We start from the raw sequence: 19,388 nt of genomic DNA, 5'->3' as shown, positions 1-19,388 counted from the left end.
CAATTTGTTTAAACGATCTTTTTAATGAAATACAAATTAATATTAAACGTTCCTTTTTAATTGTTTGTAGGTAAGAAGATAAGTTCGCATTTGATAAGAAAATTTTTTCTATTCAAATTTATTGTATATTCATATTGCGATTAATTTTTGGTTTCTTTTCAGAGCTTTAACTCGATAAACAGCCAAAATCAGTTGATCATCACATTGATATGAACGCTATTACATAAAAGTGAAATTATGTGCACACGTACGTTTGTTTGTCGTCATTGCTGAGTAATGTCCAATTGCACCGACTCGGAGTAATCTAATGAGGTCCAGTTATCCAATGACACTAGGCTTTTGTCGACTAAGAATAAATCAGATGGATAAAAGTTTCTAATGGTTAATCATGTTATGAAGATTACAAAACACAATTATTATCTGGAATATATGAACGGTTTTTTGCCATGAACGGCCATTATTTTTGTAATTAAATTAACTTCTTCTGATACCGATTTCGATTGGTTATCAGATCGGTGTAGTTACCTATATTGACGTACATCTTCAAACCAGCTTGCCATGCACAGAAATAAGCAGGCAAGCCAACATAGGCCTACTATAAACTAGTTAAAACTAAAGTCCTTTGGATATCAAATGGGTAAAGATGATAAAAAAAAAAATTAAAATTAAATTAATTAAATATAGCCATGAACACTTTCCGATAGGCAAGCAGTCATAGGCGTGTTTATAAATAAAGAAAATTTCATAAAAAATACGTCTCATCTGGTTATCAGATGGGTGAAGATCGACCTTATGCTGTCTCTTAGACCAATATGATTTATTGAAAAGGGAAATACTGAAATTACTACGATACTGGAGAAATTCAAAGTGGATTTATGAAACAGGGCAGAAGATGAATACTATAGCAAATATATTCGAAAATTCAAATTCAACCTCCCAAAAATATTTAAGAAATGTTCTATCGAATAAATGAGACAAAAAAAAAATTTGTAGACCAGAATTATTAAAAAATGACTTACTTTGAATTACTGAAGCAGCTAAGACAGGTTGGCTGATAATGCGTCCAAAAAAATCACGATAGACCTGTAAAAAAGAAAAATTAATTACTTACAAAATCACCAAATTTACTACAGAGTCATCACGATAATCAATCAATCAATGAAGTACCATTGGTGGTCATGCCATTCCACACGTCCCTGTCGTTGGCGAGATGAAGGTTGTCAATACTTGACATTTTTAATTTTAAGCTTTTAAGATAACTATGACGTTTTTCCTGTAAGGATATCATATTCTTGGCCCTTTTTTCTAATAATATGACTCAGGAAATTGAGCTGACGAAATCTTAAAGGCTTTATCACGATAATAAAGAAATATATATATATACACGAATATATACGCGAAGACGCACAATCATAATGAAAAGATACTTTTTCATATCCAATTAGTATATTTTTTATGTTGCAAATGTTAAATAAAAGTTCTTTACTTACATCGAATTTCTAGAAAAGTTCTCAATTGTATAAAAAACTATTTAATGTATTGAAGGAATAAACATTATGGTCATCTTATATAAGCTTTATAAAAATATATACATAAATATATCCATATATAAATATATATATAATAAAAAATAATAAATAAGAAAATAGAATGTCAAATTGAAAAATCTATTACCACAATGTGGAATCAACTATAACAAAACTATTAGAGGAAACAGATACATACTTATACACACATACACACACACACCCACATTGTATGTACCAATAAACCCCATAGAGAACGCATAATCATATATGTATCAATTAGAGTTGGTATCAATTCAATCGAGCTAAATAAAATTGAGAAGTCTAGTGGAACGAAAAAAGGACACTTATTGCCTTGTTAGTCGGATAAGGGAATACATAAAATAGCACTTCTTAGGAAGTCCTCAATGACAGCCCTGCTTTGGTGATTTTTCTTTCAAAATAATTCTTTTTGTATATTATTTAAAACTTTTCAGATGAAGGAAATAATCTGGGGGAAATAATCAGACGCCCAGCTTGAATCGCAAATGATAGAAGTTTAGAATTTCAAGAAGATATGGATTTTATACTGTAGGTGTCACATAAATTTTTCGAAATTCATTCTCTGAAAGGGTGAAATAGGGGATAAAAGTTTGTACGAAAATATATATAAACTGTCATTTTTGAGTGAACTGATTTTAAAAGTTCTTTCACCTATAGAATGCTAAATTATCAGCAAGTAAAATGGGTGGGCTTAATTTCATAAAAATTGTAGGCGATAACAGAGAAAAACCGGATTTGGACTTACATTGACGAGTGTATTTGTTGATTTTATACAAACTCTATAAATACAAAAATACTATCTATAGAATCGAAAATCAACGATTATATTTGAAATGGTATTTTCTATTAAATGTGTCAAACTTCAATTTCACAAAATACCATCCTATGGGAATTTTGTGTGTATCATCTAAAACTTCCTGAAAATATTTTTAAACAAGCATCGACAAATAAACATTGTATGTAACTGAGAAGGATAGTCGTTGGATATTCTACAGAATGTTTTTAAAAAAAATTCGTTTCAGTTATTTAGCTAGAACCTTTCTTTTAAATGCAACTTTAGAAAGGCTCAATTTAAGCTCATAGATACAAAGTCTATCTCACAGGGATTCATTTCTGTAGACTTTGTCATAAAAAGGAGAAAACCAAAATTCAAATTTTGAGTGACCCGAAGATATTTCACATAGGCTAAACTCCAGAAGTATTGTAATCCTTATGAAGTATTGTCAAGAAAGTTTCAACTTTTACCAAAGGTATATTACTCTGGGAGCGCTTTTCTTTGATGGAACTCAAACTCTTCTTTGAAAAATCAACATCGTCTTCTTGATGGTCTGGCACTCAATCGGTGTAAATTTTTCTAAATACTGTGTAAATTTGTCATCGAGATTTCATAAATCGTTTTGCAAGAAAGAAACGAACAACAATCTTTAAAAGCTTATAACTTTTTAGTTTTTAATCAATTTTAATTTACGAAATTTTCTAGTCTACAAGGCAAGAAAACATTAGTTGCAAGAAAACATTACATTAATTGCAGGAAAACTTGAAAAAATATTTTTTTTAATGTAAAAGAACAAAAACGTTATTTTGGGGGGTTTTACGCTTTTCCGGAGGGATGTGATGCGGAAAACGAAATTTTTCAAACCAATCTGTTAATTTGAAACTATTTTGAGTCGATTTTTGAAAATCTCATCTTTTTGGCATGTATAGAACACAAAAAAGTAATTTTGGGATGGTTTTCCCGATTTTTAGAGAGGTTTCAATGAAAAATTTGAAAAAGATTTTGAAGTTTTGAAAAAATGAAAAGATTTTCGATTTTTCATTAGTTTTCAAGCAATTTCCCTTCGAATTCCACATTTTTCTAGCACGATTGTTTTAGAATTTTTATCGGTATGTCAGTCGGTGAGTGAATAACTTCGATATGTTCCAATAACGAACAAACAGAATACAATTCAAACAACACCCTATATAAAATGAATAAAACAATAGAGAGATTTATTTTGTTGGCTATTTTTCCAATTTTCTATATGTTATATACCAATTTTATTTAAGTTATTGTCAGATTTTTATTATTACAACAAATTGAAATATAAATGCAATATTGAAAATAAATATAAAATAATGGTACAATTGATAATACATTAATAATAATCATAATATATGATATAGAAAATATATATTTATATTATATATATATATAGATTTCAACAAATGACAAACTGGATTTTATTTCACTGATTATTATTATTAAACAATTTTTCGGGGGCGGATTATATGCAATTGAATCCTTAATTTGAACTGTATGAGGTTGATATCTCGCTCAATATACGGTTTATTGAAAGGGTCCTGAATTCATTGGATTTCGAAGCTTTTTTCGTTTTCTAAAGTTGATTTCTGAACCTGAACATACCATTAATTCAATTGGCTTAGTATGTGTTTATGCATAAATACAGTTGAATTAATTAAATTTGGAAGCTAAAAATTTCTGATGATTAATCAAACTTCATGGTTTCCCCATCTCTTTTGGGCCAAAACTTAGTCGTCCATGCCTGGACCACAACTTTCTCATTTAAACTTGAAAAAAGTTCTTTTAGATGTTATTTGGATTGTAGGTATATGTCTTAAAGTTTTCTAAAAATTTTTTTAAGGTATCCATCTTAACCGCAGCAGAGAGCGCTTTCAAAAGTGCATAAAATACCATTTGAGCTGATGCGACACTTTACTGTCCTTAATTTTATTATTTTTGTAATTTTTATACAAATAATTATTTTCTAAAAATTTCAAAAACAATTTTTTGGGGTGAATTTACCCCAATGAATGAATTATTTTATTAGACAATTCTGATTTAAAAAATACGAAAATGAGGAAATTTTAACTTAAAAATTGTTTATTTAAAGATTTTCGAACTATATTATTCAAATTTAAAATTCGAATACGGTAAAGTCATTATTTTGAAAGCCACAAATCAGATCGCTTTTAGTTACCAGCATCGAGTTCGTTGGATAAAAATTAACTATACCTACATAAAAATGAAAGACAAAACATGTTTGTTAAATTTTATCGATTTCAAAGGAAAACCCCTTAATAAGGTAAGAACAAAAATTTGCTTTGCTTTAAAGTTCGATTAAAAATTCGGATCGGTAATTTGAATGTGAGTATTTTTTTTTCTAAATATTGATTCTTTGGATTCGAGGTTTCAAAATTTGAAGAGTCAAAGAGTCAAACAACATACATCATCAATTCACAAAATCCGACCCTTACACATTATATACTTTCATAATAATATATCATTATAAGCTTTATTAATAATAATAACTAACTACTTATTGGAATTATAATTGCTTTTTTGTCAATTAATGGAATCATCACCGTTATTATCAGTTCCTGTCGCTCGTCTGAAATATAGGGCGCATAGGAATTATCTCCATTTGTTTCCGTCTTGAGTTAGGAGTCTTGTTTTTCTAGCTTTTCTATGTTCCCTCAGGGTCTTCATCTCCACTTTTCTTCTTTTATCTCCGCCTTAATGAATGACTGTTCGGTTCTTTCCTAATCGTTTAAGGCAGTTTCAAAACAGCTAACACCGACTAGGTGGCGAAGTCAGGTTAAGTGAAGTTCTGTTGTTGGTTTTCTTTTTAGTCATTTTCCACGTTTCAAAGAAGTATAATAGTTTTCTCCTGGATTTGTTGTTATGACAGATCGGGCTTAGTTGAATAAAGGTGCAGGTAGTTTTTCTGATCTAATTATTTTTTTTCAATTTGTGCACAATAACTTGGTGCTTGTTCATTTGATATTTGTTTTTAAAAATTAATTTCTTAACATTAATAGTTGAGCAAAGCCATTTGTACTTGGCTTTTTTATAAAGATATTTCCTTACAATTTTTTGTTAGAAAGATGAAATTGTTAAATAAATTTACCTTTAACAGGTAAAATTGATAACAATTACATCGATGACATAATAAAATTCCAAAAAACATGATAATTATATTTTTAAGAGAAAAAATTTAACAATGATATTCAAAAATAATCATAAATAATAATAATTTACGTAGGTCAATTAAAATTTAATCAAATAATCATCAAGTGTGTTCGTACTCACATTTTGGTTCCGTAGAAATTGCAAACATGTTTATTGCATTGTAATAACGTTTCATATTTGAAAGCCTTTTTTTGAAACTAGATTTGCATTGTCATTACTGGTGTCACACCTCACTATACATAGTGTAAAAGGAAATCGCACTCCATGTCTGCCTGTCTGTTTATGCGCTCCTTCTAAACTACTAAACGGATTTAGAAACAACTTTCACCATCATGAAGAAAATTTTTCCGGGGGGTATTTATGTATAATATATCCTAATTAAAATTTCGTTTTCATCCGTGCGAAGCTGAACCGTATCGAGTGTTTACACTCCTTTCTTTATTCTTTTAGATGTTTTTTTATCTTTTTATAAAGAGGTACTATTAAAAACCAGAAAATAGAAAACTAATTCTATGCAATTTTCTTAATATTTAAAAAATTTGAAAATTAATGATAAAAAACATTTTTCATAGAAGAAAAATTTCCGTTTTATTATTTTATCATCAGAAAGTAAACTTGGATAAATATGAAATCCTTATAAATATCCTAGCTGACTTTCGGGCGTCTCTTCCTTTCATAAAATTTTTTTTAAGTAGATCAGTATCGAATTGAAAAAATACCGTAACTTAGTATTATAAAATAGGAAGATGTTTTTGAGAGGTGGAAAGAAATTTTGATAGCAACTTATATCTCTAGTATAATTAATTATATCATATACTATTTATAATGTAAGTGAAGGACAAATTTACACTTTATTTTTATCAATCAATATGTTAGAACAGGTTACAGGCGGCTTTGAGTATCTAACAACAGCGAGTGTGTTTTTTCTGAAATGTATCAAATATCTCAAAGATAATCTTGAAACGAATATTTTCTATGGGTATTCTGGATCTTTCCAGCAGTGTCTGTCTCAGTCTGGCAGAAACAACCTTTTAGTTGATTAATGAATTAATTTACTGTTACATTAAAAAAAATTTAAAACTGCGTAGTAATATGGTTTCACTTTTCGATTGAATTAGATTTGGCAACTACACGTATATTCATAGGACAAACTTACAGGATAGTGTTCACAACTGGCAGCATACTTCTACTACACAGTGCTGTAAGAAACAGAGTTTGCGCTCACGAATCTAAGCATACTCCAAACCGGGTAGTATCTGCTATATATGTATTAATAATGACACTCTTTATTTCTCTAAACAAGCATTTGAATACAAATACAATTAATATGAAACAGTATGTAGGACTGATATTACTCATGAAAACACGTGCTAATATTATGTTGAATAAAAATGAGTGATTTTTTCGATACTTAAAACTTATCAGTATTAGTATAAAAGATAGTAATAAAAATAATTCAAAATATATTAAATTTCTGTGATAAGTTTATTAAAAATACATGTTTTAATTGTTAGCTTAAAATTTAAAATGAAAAATATAAATTTGAAATTTTTAATAATAGCATTGTTATGTTTCTGGCAAAACGTGAATTGTGCTCGAATATTATTCATAGTTCCATCACCATCCGTTAGTCATCATTTATTTTTTCGACCAATAATACGTGAACTTTCGTTTCGAGGCCATGAAGTGATTTCAATCTCAGCAGATCCAATGAATGATCCAAAATTAACGAATCTCACAGAAATTGATGTACATAAAGAAGCTTACGCTGCTTTTAATATTGAAGATTTAATGAGAGATATGCAAGGAGGTTCCAAACCAAAATCATTTGTTGAACCATTACGAAATCTTTCACCAAGTTTTTGGAGACTTAGTCATGACATTCTCACTTCCCCACAAGTACAAAAATTAATCAAAAATCCAAATGAACATTTTGATTTAATTATTAACGAAATGCTATTAAATGCGGCATACTTTGGATTTAAACATCGTTTTAACTGCCCAATGATTGGTATTGCATCGTTGGATACACTGTTAAATGGCATGGATGCTATTGGGAACTCACCAAATCCTAGTTATAATACAGCTTATTTAGGAAAAAGTGGTGCGAATTTAAGTTTTTGGGATCGTTTGGAAAACTTTTTCTTTGTTATTGATTATCGATATTTTTATCATTATGAATATCTACCATCACAGCAAGATATCGCAAGGAAAGTGTTTGGCAATGAAATTGGTGATATTTGGGAATTGGAAAAATCAATTGATTTGTTATTAGTAAACACAAATCCAGTATTTCATATTCCCCGACCACATGTACCAGGTTATATTGAAATTGGTGGAATGCATGAGCCCAAACGGATCGGCTTACCTCAAGTATGTTTACATCTTTAGATTTATTATTTCATAGCTATCGTAAGATTTATTCATATTTTGCTAAAGTTGTTGCTAGCTAGCAAAAACTGTGAAGGTAGTTTTTAGAACCATGCATAAAAAACAAAACAACTAGGAAAATTATAAGAATTCCTAAAATTGCTACCATATTCTATACAGAGTATCCCGGAATTCGATGCACATAGCTTAAGAGTGTATTCTTTGGAACATTTTAAGTCGAAAGTACTTCATATCTTTTTGTCCAAAACCCAATAATAATGGTGTTATGGGCGCTATTGAATTTAACAGTAAAGTAGTATAATGTTTTGTTAATAAAAATTTTTTCTTCGTAGACTACTAGAGGGACTATTTTCGACAATGTTAAGGCTACTTTCTTCATCGGAAAGTTCTTGCTGTACGAGACGTTCGGAATTAGCTTTAGGAAAATTATCTTTTTGTGGCAAATGATATTGCATATTTAAGAACACATGTTTATTAGGAATTATTCGACCAGAAAATCGCTGCTGATATTCCCGCACTGATGCTCTTACATTTCTGTCACAATACTTAAAATTGTCCAAAGAATACGATCTTTAAGCTAAGTCTGCATTTTACTGTCTATGCTGTACATGTTTGGCATTTCATTAAAATTTCTCTATATCTGTATCGACTTTTAAACTGAGACCGATACAGTTCTCGATTAACACAAACTGAAGAAAAAGGGGTGTCTTAAACTCACCAAAACATCAAAGAAACCCCTATACACGAAAATGCATAACTTATTATAAACAAACACTTGTCACCCGTTTCGCCTTGCTGTGCGAATTAAAAAAAATAAAAAACCCACTTAACTTCGTGTGTCCAAATTATGACGTTTTTCTCCAGCCATTGTTTTATTTTGATCATCGTTAAAGAAATTATTGCGCTGTTTCATCTTTTGAAAAATGACTTTCGGTCAAACTACCAGAAACTATAGACTTTAGAAATCCTTGGTGAATAGATCAAGTCACAAAATCCTAAAAATTCTGGATGCTCAGATCAAATGTAGGAAATAACAGACACTATTCCGAAAACCATTTGTTAAGTCAAAAATGAATAACCAGAAACATATTTCAAAACGACATAAACTAATTACGAAGTATTCTTTCTTACAATTTTATTTAAAACATATATGTGCAAAAATAATAACTGTTCTAATTAAACTTGAATTTTATTTTTAGGATTTACAAAAAATATTAGACGATGCGAAAGAAGGTGTGATATATTTTAGCTTGGGCTCAAATGTTAAAAGTGTTAATTTACCAGAGAGTACGAGAAAAAGTATCTTAAATGCATTCAAGCAATTACCATACAAAGTATTATGGAAATGGGAAAACGAAACAATAGCTGATCAACCAAAAAATGTTATTCTCAGACGATGGTTACCGCAACCTGATGTTTTTGGTAATGAAAATTTTATTATGATTTTTTAAATGATTTTTCTGATTATGTCTATATCTTTTTATGTGATTTCTAAAAGACAGAATACATGTAAATAATTGAAAACATAAGAAAGTAATAGCCTCACATAGAGAAGAAATTTTCACATTTTCTGTTATTGCAAAGATAGTGTTGGTTCTAGAGGTTTTGAATTCGATTCCTTCACAGATATATCAAATCAGAAATTCATATCGGGAACGTTTATTTCAATCGTAGTAATATTCACGAAATTATATTGTAGAAACTAAAATTAATTTCACAAACCCGAAACAAAAAATGTACCGAACAAATATTATTTGACTTCGATGAAAGAATGAGTTAAAAGTTTTAATATTTTATTCAGGGCACAAAAATATCCGAGCATTTATAACTCAAGGAGGTTTACAATCAGTAGAAGAGGCTATTCAAAGTAAACTACCAATGATAGTAATTCCTTTTGGTGGAGATCAATCCTTTAATGGTGATAGAATTGCTACTTTGGGAATGGGAAAAGTAATTAGATTTAACGATATAACAACTGAAAATCTTGTGGAATCTGTAACAGAAATAGTTACCAATCCTAGGTAAGTTTTAAAATTCATGCATCGAAATTATAGCGATTGTTTAAAGATATTCAAGAAAACGTCTCCAAAGAAAACAATGTAGAGACAAATTGTCCCAAAACCACGTGCAGAAGATCAAGCGGAACGTTCCGAAACTGACAGAACATTTACAACGAAAGAAATCTATTTTAAAAAAGTTAACCTTTGCCCAAAAATTAGCTAGCGGTTTACACTGAAATTAACAAAATAATTCCATATATTACGCGGTTACTTTCAGCATGTATAATTGTTTCTGATACTTCTAGAATTAGACGATTCGCGCTGAAAATAACGTAAAGGGTTTCGACAAATTTAATAATAATCGTCCTTTCCAAAACTTCGAATTTAATCAAACAAAATTTTATCATGATTGCGAACAAAAATTTCCAATATGTTTCAACCTAAATTCTAGTAAAGCATAGAACGAAGAGTATATTTCTAATAATTTTATATTTATTACAGTTATAAAGCTAACGTTGCAAAACTTTCAACTGAAATATGGGATCAAGAAACAAAACCATTAGATCGTGCAATTTGGTGGATTGAATATGTAATTCGCCATGGTGGTGCCAAACATTTACGTAGCCCGGCAGTTGATTTGTCATGGACTCAATATTTATTATTAGATGTCATTGGATTTCTGTTGGGAATTGTAACGATTATATTAATATTAGCGTCTTATATTATAAATACACTATTAAAATTTGTATCAAATCGTAAAATAAAGACCAAAAAAGACTGATTAATAGAAAACAAGTTTTTTAAATTCTTTAAGTTAGTCCCTGCAGTTGTTATATAAGAATCTGAAGGATTATTTAATTAATTTTAAAAAGGACGGTCATAACTTTTTTGCTATCTATTTTTACGTGTCAGATGTTTACCTTTTCATTAATGTATCATATCCCAAAATAATATAGTTGAAAGAGGATACAGAAAGCATGCAGTTCATCGCAAACATTAACAAAGAATCAAAGAAACCTTGCAGTCTTTCTTCGAATCAATTTCAAATCATGGTTGCTCTTCGAGATTTAACCATTAATTACTATTTATTAACAAATAAGTCACAAACAGAAATTAAAGTTAAATAAAACAAACTATTGATATCAATAAAACATAAAAACTTAACATTGCAAAGTTTTCGAGATCAACAGAGAAAAAACTTTTTTATTCCATAAAAATTTATACCTCATTAAACTGTCGTAATATGATAACCTTAGCGTTTTAAAGAAATAATCATTATATTAATGATTTGTTTTTTTTTTTTTTTTTTTTTTTTTATAAATCGAAATCATTGATATTAATTTTTAATGATATTTAAAAAATTTAATGATATTAAATTATTGAAACATATTAAAAATTTAATCTGAACAAGCCAATTGATTTACTCCGTACAAGAAAGTAAGCAAGCATATCATGGTGCAATCCTTATGGTACCCACATCCAACTTTTCAGATGATAAAAAATGACTTCCATAACTGCCTTATTTTTTAGTTACTAAACTCGCACTTGAAACATAGCTTAGAACACTTCCTATTAAATTACCGTTCAAACGAAACAAATCGGTTCATCCTTTTAGGTGATACGATGCCACAGACAGACAGACACACATAGCAGTCAAACTTATATCACCCCTTTGTTTGATTCGGGGGTTGAAAAGATGTGCAGGCTAGGGGCTAAACACACACGCTTTTTATGTAAAAAGATCTAAAAATCCGGTCAAAAGACTCTATGTACAAATTCATAAATTTAGTTATCGTAAATATTAGTTTTCAGCTTATTCCGCGAGATTCCGAGGTTGAAATCCTAAGTTGATTGGAGTATATATCTATAATTTTAAATAATCATCGTAAATTATATTATTTATTATAAACTATACGTAATATTATAACATTAATGATAAAATCATTATTTGAAGCTTATCTTTACTAATATCAATTATAAATAGTTTCCATGCGCTGCACTAAATTTGGTTTTGCAACTACAGCTAATGTAAAAAATTTAATTATCCTAATGTAAATAAAATATTCATAGTCATAGTCTTAATCACATAATTGTAAAAGTGGTGAAGAGATAATATTTTTATCTCTACTTGACAAAAAATCGCAAGTCATTTTTTTAAGTTCCGATACACTTGTATCTGTACGCGTGAATTGAGATTGGGAGCTACTTAGCTACTTAGCCAATTAGCTACTACGCACATAAAACGTTACCATACAGCTGATTGTACAAATAGAAGAGCGAAATAAAGCTAAAATTGTTTTTATTCGTATATTTGTTTAAACAAGTCACATAGGCAGTAAATTGGTACTATCGTATTAAAATGGCTAAAAGCTCAGTTGGATAAGGCGTAACCAATTCCATTCGCGGGATGCCTAGGGTGGCGGGTTATTATATGCATGAAGGAGGTCCACTCTGCCTCCGTAAATAATTAAGGAGCTGATAAATGAAATTAAAAGCGGAGGAGGTAAAAGTCATATATGGAATCACAATGGGATGATTAGCCTTAGTGTGTCCTTCCTGGACAGCCAATATAACCTAACCTGACCTAGTAAGATTCAAAAGAAAAAAAAATATTTTATTGAATTATGATGATTTCTAAAGATTCTACTATATCAAAATAACATAGTCAAAGAATGATAAGAAGTTAATGAACGTTAATCATGAATCAATATGATAATATATCAAATAATTATTATATTTCAGTTGTTCAAGGTTTGTTTAAAAATATTGAAATGAGGCACCATTTGTACTATTATCAAAACATAAGTTTTAAATAGATGGGTATAATTAGCCCAAAAATGGGTCTAGATCCTGATATGAACCTAATAATAATTCTTGCTTAGGTACACCAATCATAGACTAAAAATCATAAAAATTTAAGACTTTTTAAGACATGTAAGGCGGATTTTAAAGTGGCTGATCTTGGATTTATGATTAAATTGATTCAATTTTTACTCCTCCTTCATTCTGAGCTTACATAAGTATGCCCCCGAAATAAAAATTATCATCGTTTTGAAAGTTCAGACTTTTAATGACATATAAAGGGTTCTTAGGAGATTTCGATCATAAATTCGAGATCAACGAATTTACACGAATTAAAAAAGCTTAAATATTTAAAAAAAATTGTATTACCTACTTATGTAAACTAAAAGAAGGGGGGAATTTAATCAATTTGATCATAAATTCAAGATCAGCAACTTTAAAAACCCCGTTACATGCCTTAAAAAGGCTTAAATTTTCAAAAAATGGCATCAGTTATTTCGGTGGTCTACTTTTGTGGGCTAAAAGAGGGCGGGAGGTACAAATTTTGAAATCTGAAAATTCTTGATTAGCAACTCCAACTACCTCTTTATACGTCAATAAAAGTCTTGATTTCCAAAAACATGATCTTTTTCATTTTGAGAGTCTTTCCAAATACCCGAAAAAGGAGGGAGGTGCATTAAGGAATTTATAAATAAAAATATTTTTAATATCGGGATACTTTAGCATTTTGACCCTTTTAAATTCTATTAAAAGGTATTTTATTCTATCTGATTTAATTTACGATTTGAGCCCCCTTCACTGCAACGGCGCGGGAGTTAAAACTGAAAAATTCCATAAAGACTTTTTTTTAGGATATTTTTCTGAAGCCAATGCAAAAAACCACAAGTCAATACAACTAGCTAACAATTTTTTCGTAAGAAAAAGGTTTGTTTACCATATATACTAAAGTTAATTGGTACAAGTTTCATTATCATGCTCATACTCCGTGCGTAGAAGTTAAAATTAAATGTATGCACACAATATTAAATGCACACAATACTCGACATTGAAGATAAATAATAATCTAAAATTTGTATTTGCATTGTGGGAGTAATTAGATGGTATAAATATTATAGTTAAGATAAATAACACAATTATTTATTTTTATATTCCGTGCCGATAAATACTAACAATCAAGATTTTATCAACAGTTAAAAAACAAAATGAGTTTGAAGATACATTTATTAGTGACATTGTTGTGTTTGGTGAAGTTTACGATTAGTGCAAGAATATTAATTTTGTTACCATCACCATCATTAAGTCATCATCTATTTTACCGTCCAATAATAAAAGAGTTATCGTTACGGGGTCATGATGTGGTTTCAATATCACCTGATCCCATCAAAAATCCAACATTAACAAATTTAACTGAAATTGATATACACGAAGAATCTTATGGATCATTTAGTGTGACACAATGGTTAGAAGAAAGCCAAACAAAACCAGAATCTCAAATGACAAAATTTCGCTCATTTGCAAACCAATTACATTTACTGAGTGAGAGAATCGTCACGTCACCACAAATTCAAAAATTAATCAAAAATCCAAATGAACATTTTGATTTGTTTATTCACGAAATGTTATGTTATCCACATCTACTTGCATTTAAAGAACATTTTAAATGTCCAATGATTGGACTAGCATCGTTGGATACGACAATTAATGGAATGGATGCAATCGGAAATCCACCAGATCCAAATTATTATGCAGGCTTCTTCATAAAAGGTGGACCGAATTTAAGCTTTTGGGAGCGATTGGTACTTTTATGGCATCACATTGATTATAGAGTTTTTTATCATTGGGAATATCTACCAAAGACGAAGGAATTTCTTAAAAAACATTTTCAAATCGAAAATAAAAGTGCTTGGGAAATTGAGAGGTCTGTGGATTTAGTAATAACTAATACGAATCCTGTGTTTCATATTCCTAAACCCCATGTTCCTGCTCACATCGAAATTGGGGGAATGCATGAGCGTGAAAGAAAACCACTTCCTCAGGTACTTGAAATAAGATTTTAAGTTTAATTTGTATGCTCTGTTTGTATAAAATATTTATCAAGTTATACTAATTTTAGTCCTAAGCTTGATGATATTGATGATATGAACAAAATTTTGGTATAGATGTTTATAGAATTTTAATTAACACGACAATGAGTCAAAATGATAACTTAAAAACGAAAAGTGTAACAAGCTGAAATTTTATAGCGTGCTCAGGACGTAAAAATGAGTTTGTGTTCTTAAATGAGCAACATCGGTCAATTGGGTCTTAAAAGTATAAAAGATATAAGATTCTCAAAAAAAATTAAAAAAATATGGAAATACTTTCGAAAATTTTAAAAAACCGAAACAAATGGCGACCGAAAGGTGTTTATAATTGTGTTGGTTTTTTAAACTTGTCTAATTTATTACTAATTGTTGTTGTTTACTTATAATTATGCATACGATATATGCATGTCTAATTTATTTAAAGTAGTGCAAGCAAGCACTGACATTCAACACTTTCCACTCAAGATTTCCAATTAATTCAGTCAGTTGTATGTTTTCACGTGTTTTTAATACTTATCCTTGAAAAACAATTAATATAAATGCTAAAAATTGAATGTGTTAAATATGATTCTACGAACAAAAATTTGGCAATGGTGCTCATAAAATTACCTAATTAGTCCATTTCCGGTTGGCCGTCTGTCTGTGATCACGATAATCCAAAAACGAGAGAGAAATCAAGCTGAAATTTTATGGGGTGTTCAGGAAGTCAAAAGTGAGGCTAGGTTCGTAAATGAGCAACATATTCCAATTGGGTGTTGAGTTTGTTTACAAAAATTTAAATGTAAAGAATGTTTCTTATAAAAAAATTAACAACTTTTGTTTGAATCATTTTTTCGTAAACGTCACTGTTTGTCAAATGTGAAGGTGCAAATTAGGACAAACCTTTGGCGTCCATTTTTTCCAAAACTACAAAAGGTTGAGAGTTGAAATTTGCAGGTAATTTAAACTAATGGTCTTGTGAAAGATTCTCGAAAAATGAAAAACAAATTCAGAAAATACTCGAATATTTTAGAAAACCAAATAAATGACGGCTGAAAGGCCGCTATAATTGGGTTGGTTTTTTAAACTCTTCTAATTAAAAAAAATAATAATAATAATAAAAAAATAAAAAATAATTCAAGCACTGATATTCAACACTTTCTATACAGAGTGTGTCAACAATTAACTCAGTCAATTGTTTGTTTTCACTTGTTTGAAATAAATATTGTTTTGTTAATGCTCAAATAGTAAATTATACTGAAAAATTATAATAAAACTTTAAACCAATATTTTTTTCTAGGATTTACAAAATTATTTGGATAAATCTCCGGAAGGTGTCATATACTTCAGTTTAGGGTCGAATGTAAAAAGTCAAAATTTACCTGCCAGATACAGAAATAGTATTCTAGAGGCATTTGAGCAACTGCCATACAAAATAATTTGGAAATGGGAGAATACTACTTTATCAGACAAACCGCCAAATGTTTTAATGAAAGAATGGCTTCCACAACAAGATGTCTTAGGTTTGTTTTCAAAAAGAAATAAAATAAAAAATGAAAGTGTATTATAAATACAAATTTTTGTTTTCAGATCATCCAAATTTAATTGCATTCGTCACACAAGGAGGTTTGCAATCATTGGAAGAATCGATACGCAGTGCAGTTCCCTTAGTAGGAATTCCATTTGGGGGTGATCAAGAATTTAATGTAAAACGAATTGTTGATTTAGGTATTGGAAGAGAAATTCAATTTAATGAAATAAGTACAGAAATTCTGGTAGAATCAATAAGAGATGTAGCAAGTAATCCAAAATATAAAGAAAATATTAAAAATGTAGCTTCTTTGATTTGGGATCAACAAACTAAACCATTAGATCGTGCTATCTGGTGGATTGAATATGTGATACGGCATAAAGGAGCCAAGCATTTGCGTTGCCCCGCCGCAGATTTACCTTGGTACAAATACTTACTTTTAGATATTATTGGATTTGTATTTGGAGTTGTAGTTTTATCATTAGTAGTAATTATTTATTTAATTAAAATTGTATTAAAAATTATTTATTCCGAAAAAATAAAACAAAAAAAATCGTAAAAGAAATTTCTAGTTAATTTACATCACTTCCTTGAGTATTCCTCGAAAAAGTCGAAATCACATCATACACTTTGATGAATCCTTGAGTATTCCTCAAAATAAAAAGTAAAGCAAAAAGAACAGTAAAATATTTAAAAGTTTCTAAATAATTTACATAGAATCCCATTAATCCCAAATTCAAAGTGAGTGTGAAAATTGATGTTAACCAGGAAGAAAAATCGAATAATTTTAATGCAAAACTACAGTAATATTCCGAAGACACAATAGTTTAGCGGTGGCTTTAGTAGTAAGTATTCAAGGAGACATCATGAATTAACTAATAATTGACTAATTTAAAATCACAATAGAGATAATATCGAGTTGATAATATTAGGACCAACAAATATATCCATTTACACGTAAACGGATTAATAAAAGGTCTGAGATTTTACACGAAGTTACAAAAGTTCATACTCACATTAAGAGTTCATACTTTTTTGTAACTGCGGGAATAGTTTGTTTGTCCACGACTTTCCCTACCTTTCCGTGCTACCCACGATTCGGTGCGTTAAGTATATTTTGCCGCACTAAACTGGTAATTAAGATAATAAATTATATTTAAATTTCATGATTAACAAATGAAAAAAACAATTAACATAGTTAACTGTTTAAACATCCTGTATATGCATATAAATAATAGTTAAGGTTTTATAAAATAGCTAATAAATGTTTTTCTTTCCTCTCATGAACACTATGATCCCATCCATATTTTAAGTTTTAAAATTTCCATCCAATATCTGTTATAATAGGTACAGTAAATGTAAAATATAACGTACTATCTATAATTAATTTTTATAAATATATTTTTTTTTACACAGTAATTTCTGTTTTAAAATATTACACTAAATCAAGAAAGAAAAAATCAATAACTTTAATATATAATGTGCACTGCACGCAGCCCGGTTGTAGTTGCGGGTGTGAAGATTGACTGATATGAACGCCCAGCCAAAACTCCTGGGGCAAGAACTTTGTAAATTTGAATGTGGATTTTCTTGCCACTATGGATGAGCATTGAGGGAAGATTTTTGAAACTTTAGCTCAAGGTGGTGAATAAGCCGATGAAATTTTTTGGATTCATTAAATTAAATCAGAAACTAGAAACACATCTTTCACGTTAAAATATTAATTAGCACGCCAGCTTGCAAATCTCATCATCGATCTTACAATGACAAAATATTTATGTTAATGACATGGCATAAATTTCATATATATATATACGAAAAACATTTAAGATGTATCAACAGTTTCAATCATGTACAAACACTCTAGTCCATTGTTAGTTACGCTAAGTCTGTTATTGTGTATTCAGTTTTCTAAAAGTGCCAGAATATTAATTGTGTTACCAACGCCATCTATAAGCCATTCTCTATTTTATCAGCCAATAGTTAAAGAACTATCATTACGAGGCCATGAAGTCGTGTCGATTACACCACATCCTTTGAAAGATCCAAAATTAATAAATTTAACAGAAATCGATATTCATGAAGAAACGTATGGAGTGTTTAGTGCCTCTACATTTTTATTAGAAAGTCAAACAAAACCTGAATCTCAAATGACTAAAATGAGAAAAATTTTTCCTACATTTATAGAAATGACGGATAGAATTTTAAGCTCCCCTAAAGTTAATCAACTTATTACAAGTTCCAATAATCAACATTTTGATTTGCTCATAGTTGAAATGCTTTTTTATCCTAATTTCTTTGCATTTAAAGAATTATATAAGTGCCCGTTAGTTGGTCTTATGTCCGCCGACACATTAATCAATGGAATGGACGCTGTTGGGAATCCACCAGATCCAAATTACTATGCAAGTTTATTTATAATTGGTGGTCCTAATTTAAGCTTCTGGGAACGATTAGAATTAGTATGGCATAATATTGATTATCGATGGTTTTACTACTATGAGATTCCAAGTCTATTCGATAAATTATCGGAAAAATATTTTAAAACGGTTAAAAGTCCGATAGAATTAGAAAGAGAAGTTGATTTAATATTGGCAAATACCAATCCAATATTTCATATGGCCAGACCGCATGTACCAGCTTTTATTGAAATTGGAGGATTACATCAACGTGATCGAAAACCGTTACCACAGGTACATTTTTTAATTTGTTCTAATAAATTCAAATCTAACTTCAAATATTTATTATTTTTCAGGAATTACAGACTTACTTGGACAGGTCATCTAAGGGTGTTGTATACTTCAGTTTAGGTTCGAATGTACAAAGTGCAAATTTACCCGAAGATAAAAGAAAAAGTATTCTTAAAGCTTTAGAAAAATTACCATACAATGTCATCTGGAAATTTGAGAATACTACATTACCCGACAAACCAGATAATGTTTTAATAAAACAATGGCTACCACAACAAGACGTATTAGATCATCCAAATTTAAAAGCATTTGTAACACAAGGAGGTCTTCAATCTCTAGACGAAGCACTGCGAAGTCGAGTACCATTGATTGG

The 19,388-nt window shown here is 29.6% G+C and overlaps 1 protein-coding gene across 1 annotated transcript in view; it reads right to left on the bottom strand.

The window, feature by feature from the left end:
- The window catches only part of LOC123301122 (chromosome transmission fidelity protein 18 homolog), a 77,474-nt gene that overhangs the window by 9,899 nt on the left and 48,187 nt on the right, over positions 1-19,388 (bottom strand). Inside the window, exon 4 of the mRNA XM_044883855.1 lies at positions 1,020-1,083. Within this exon, the coding sequence (XP_044739790.1) occupies positions 1,020-1,083 (64 nt within the window). The remainder of the gene's footprint in view (positions 1-1,019; positions 1,084-19,388) is intronic.

The sequence above is a fragment of the Chrysoperla carnea genome, chromosome 5, assembly GCF_905475395.1.
Source record: "Chrysoperla carnea chromosome 5, inChrCarn1.1, whole genome shotgun sequence".
NCBI classification, from domain to species: domain Eukaryota; kingdom Metazoa; phylum Arthropoda; class Insecta; order Neuroptera; family Chrysopidae; genus Chrysoperla; species Chrysoperla carnea.
Note: the sequence above shows the minus strand (reverse complement) of the source record. Positions and strands in the feature narration are given on the sequence as shown.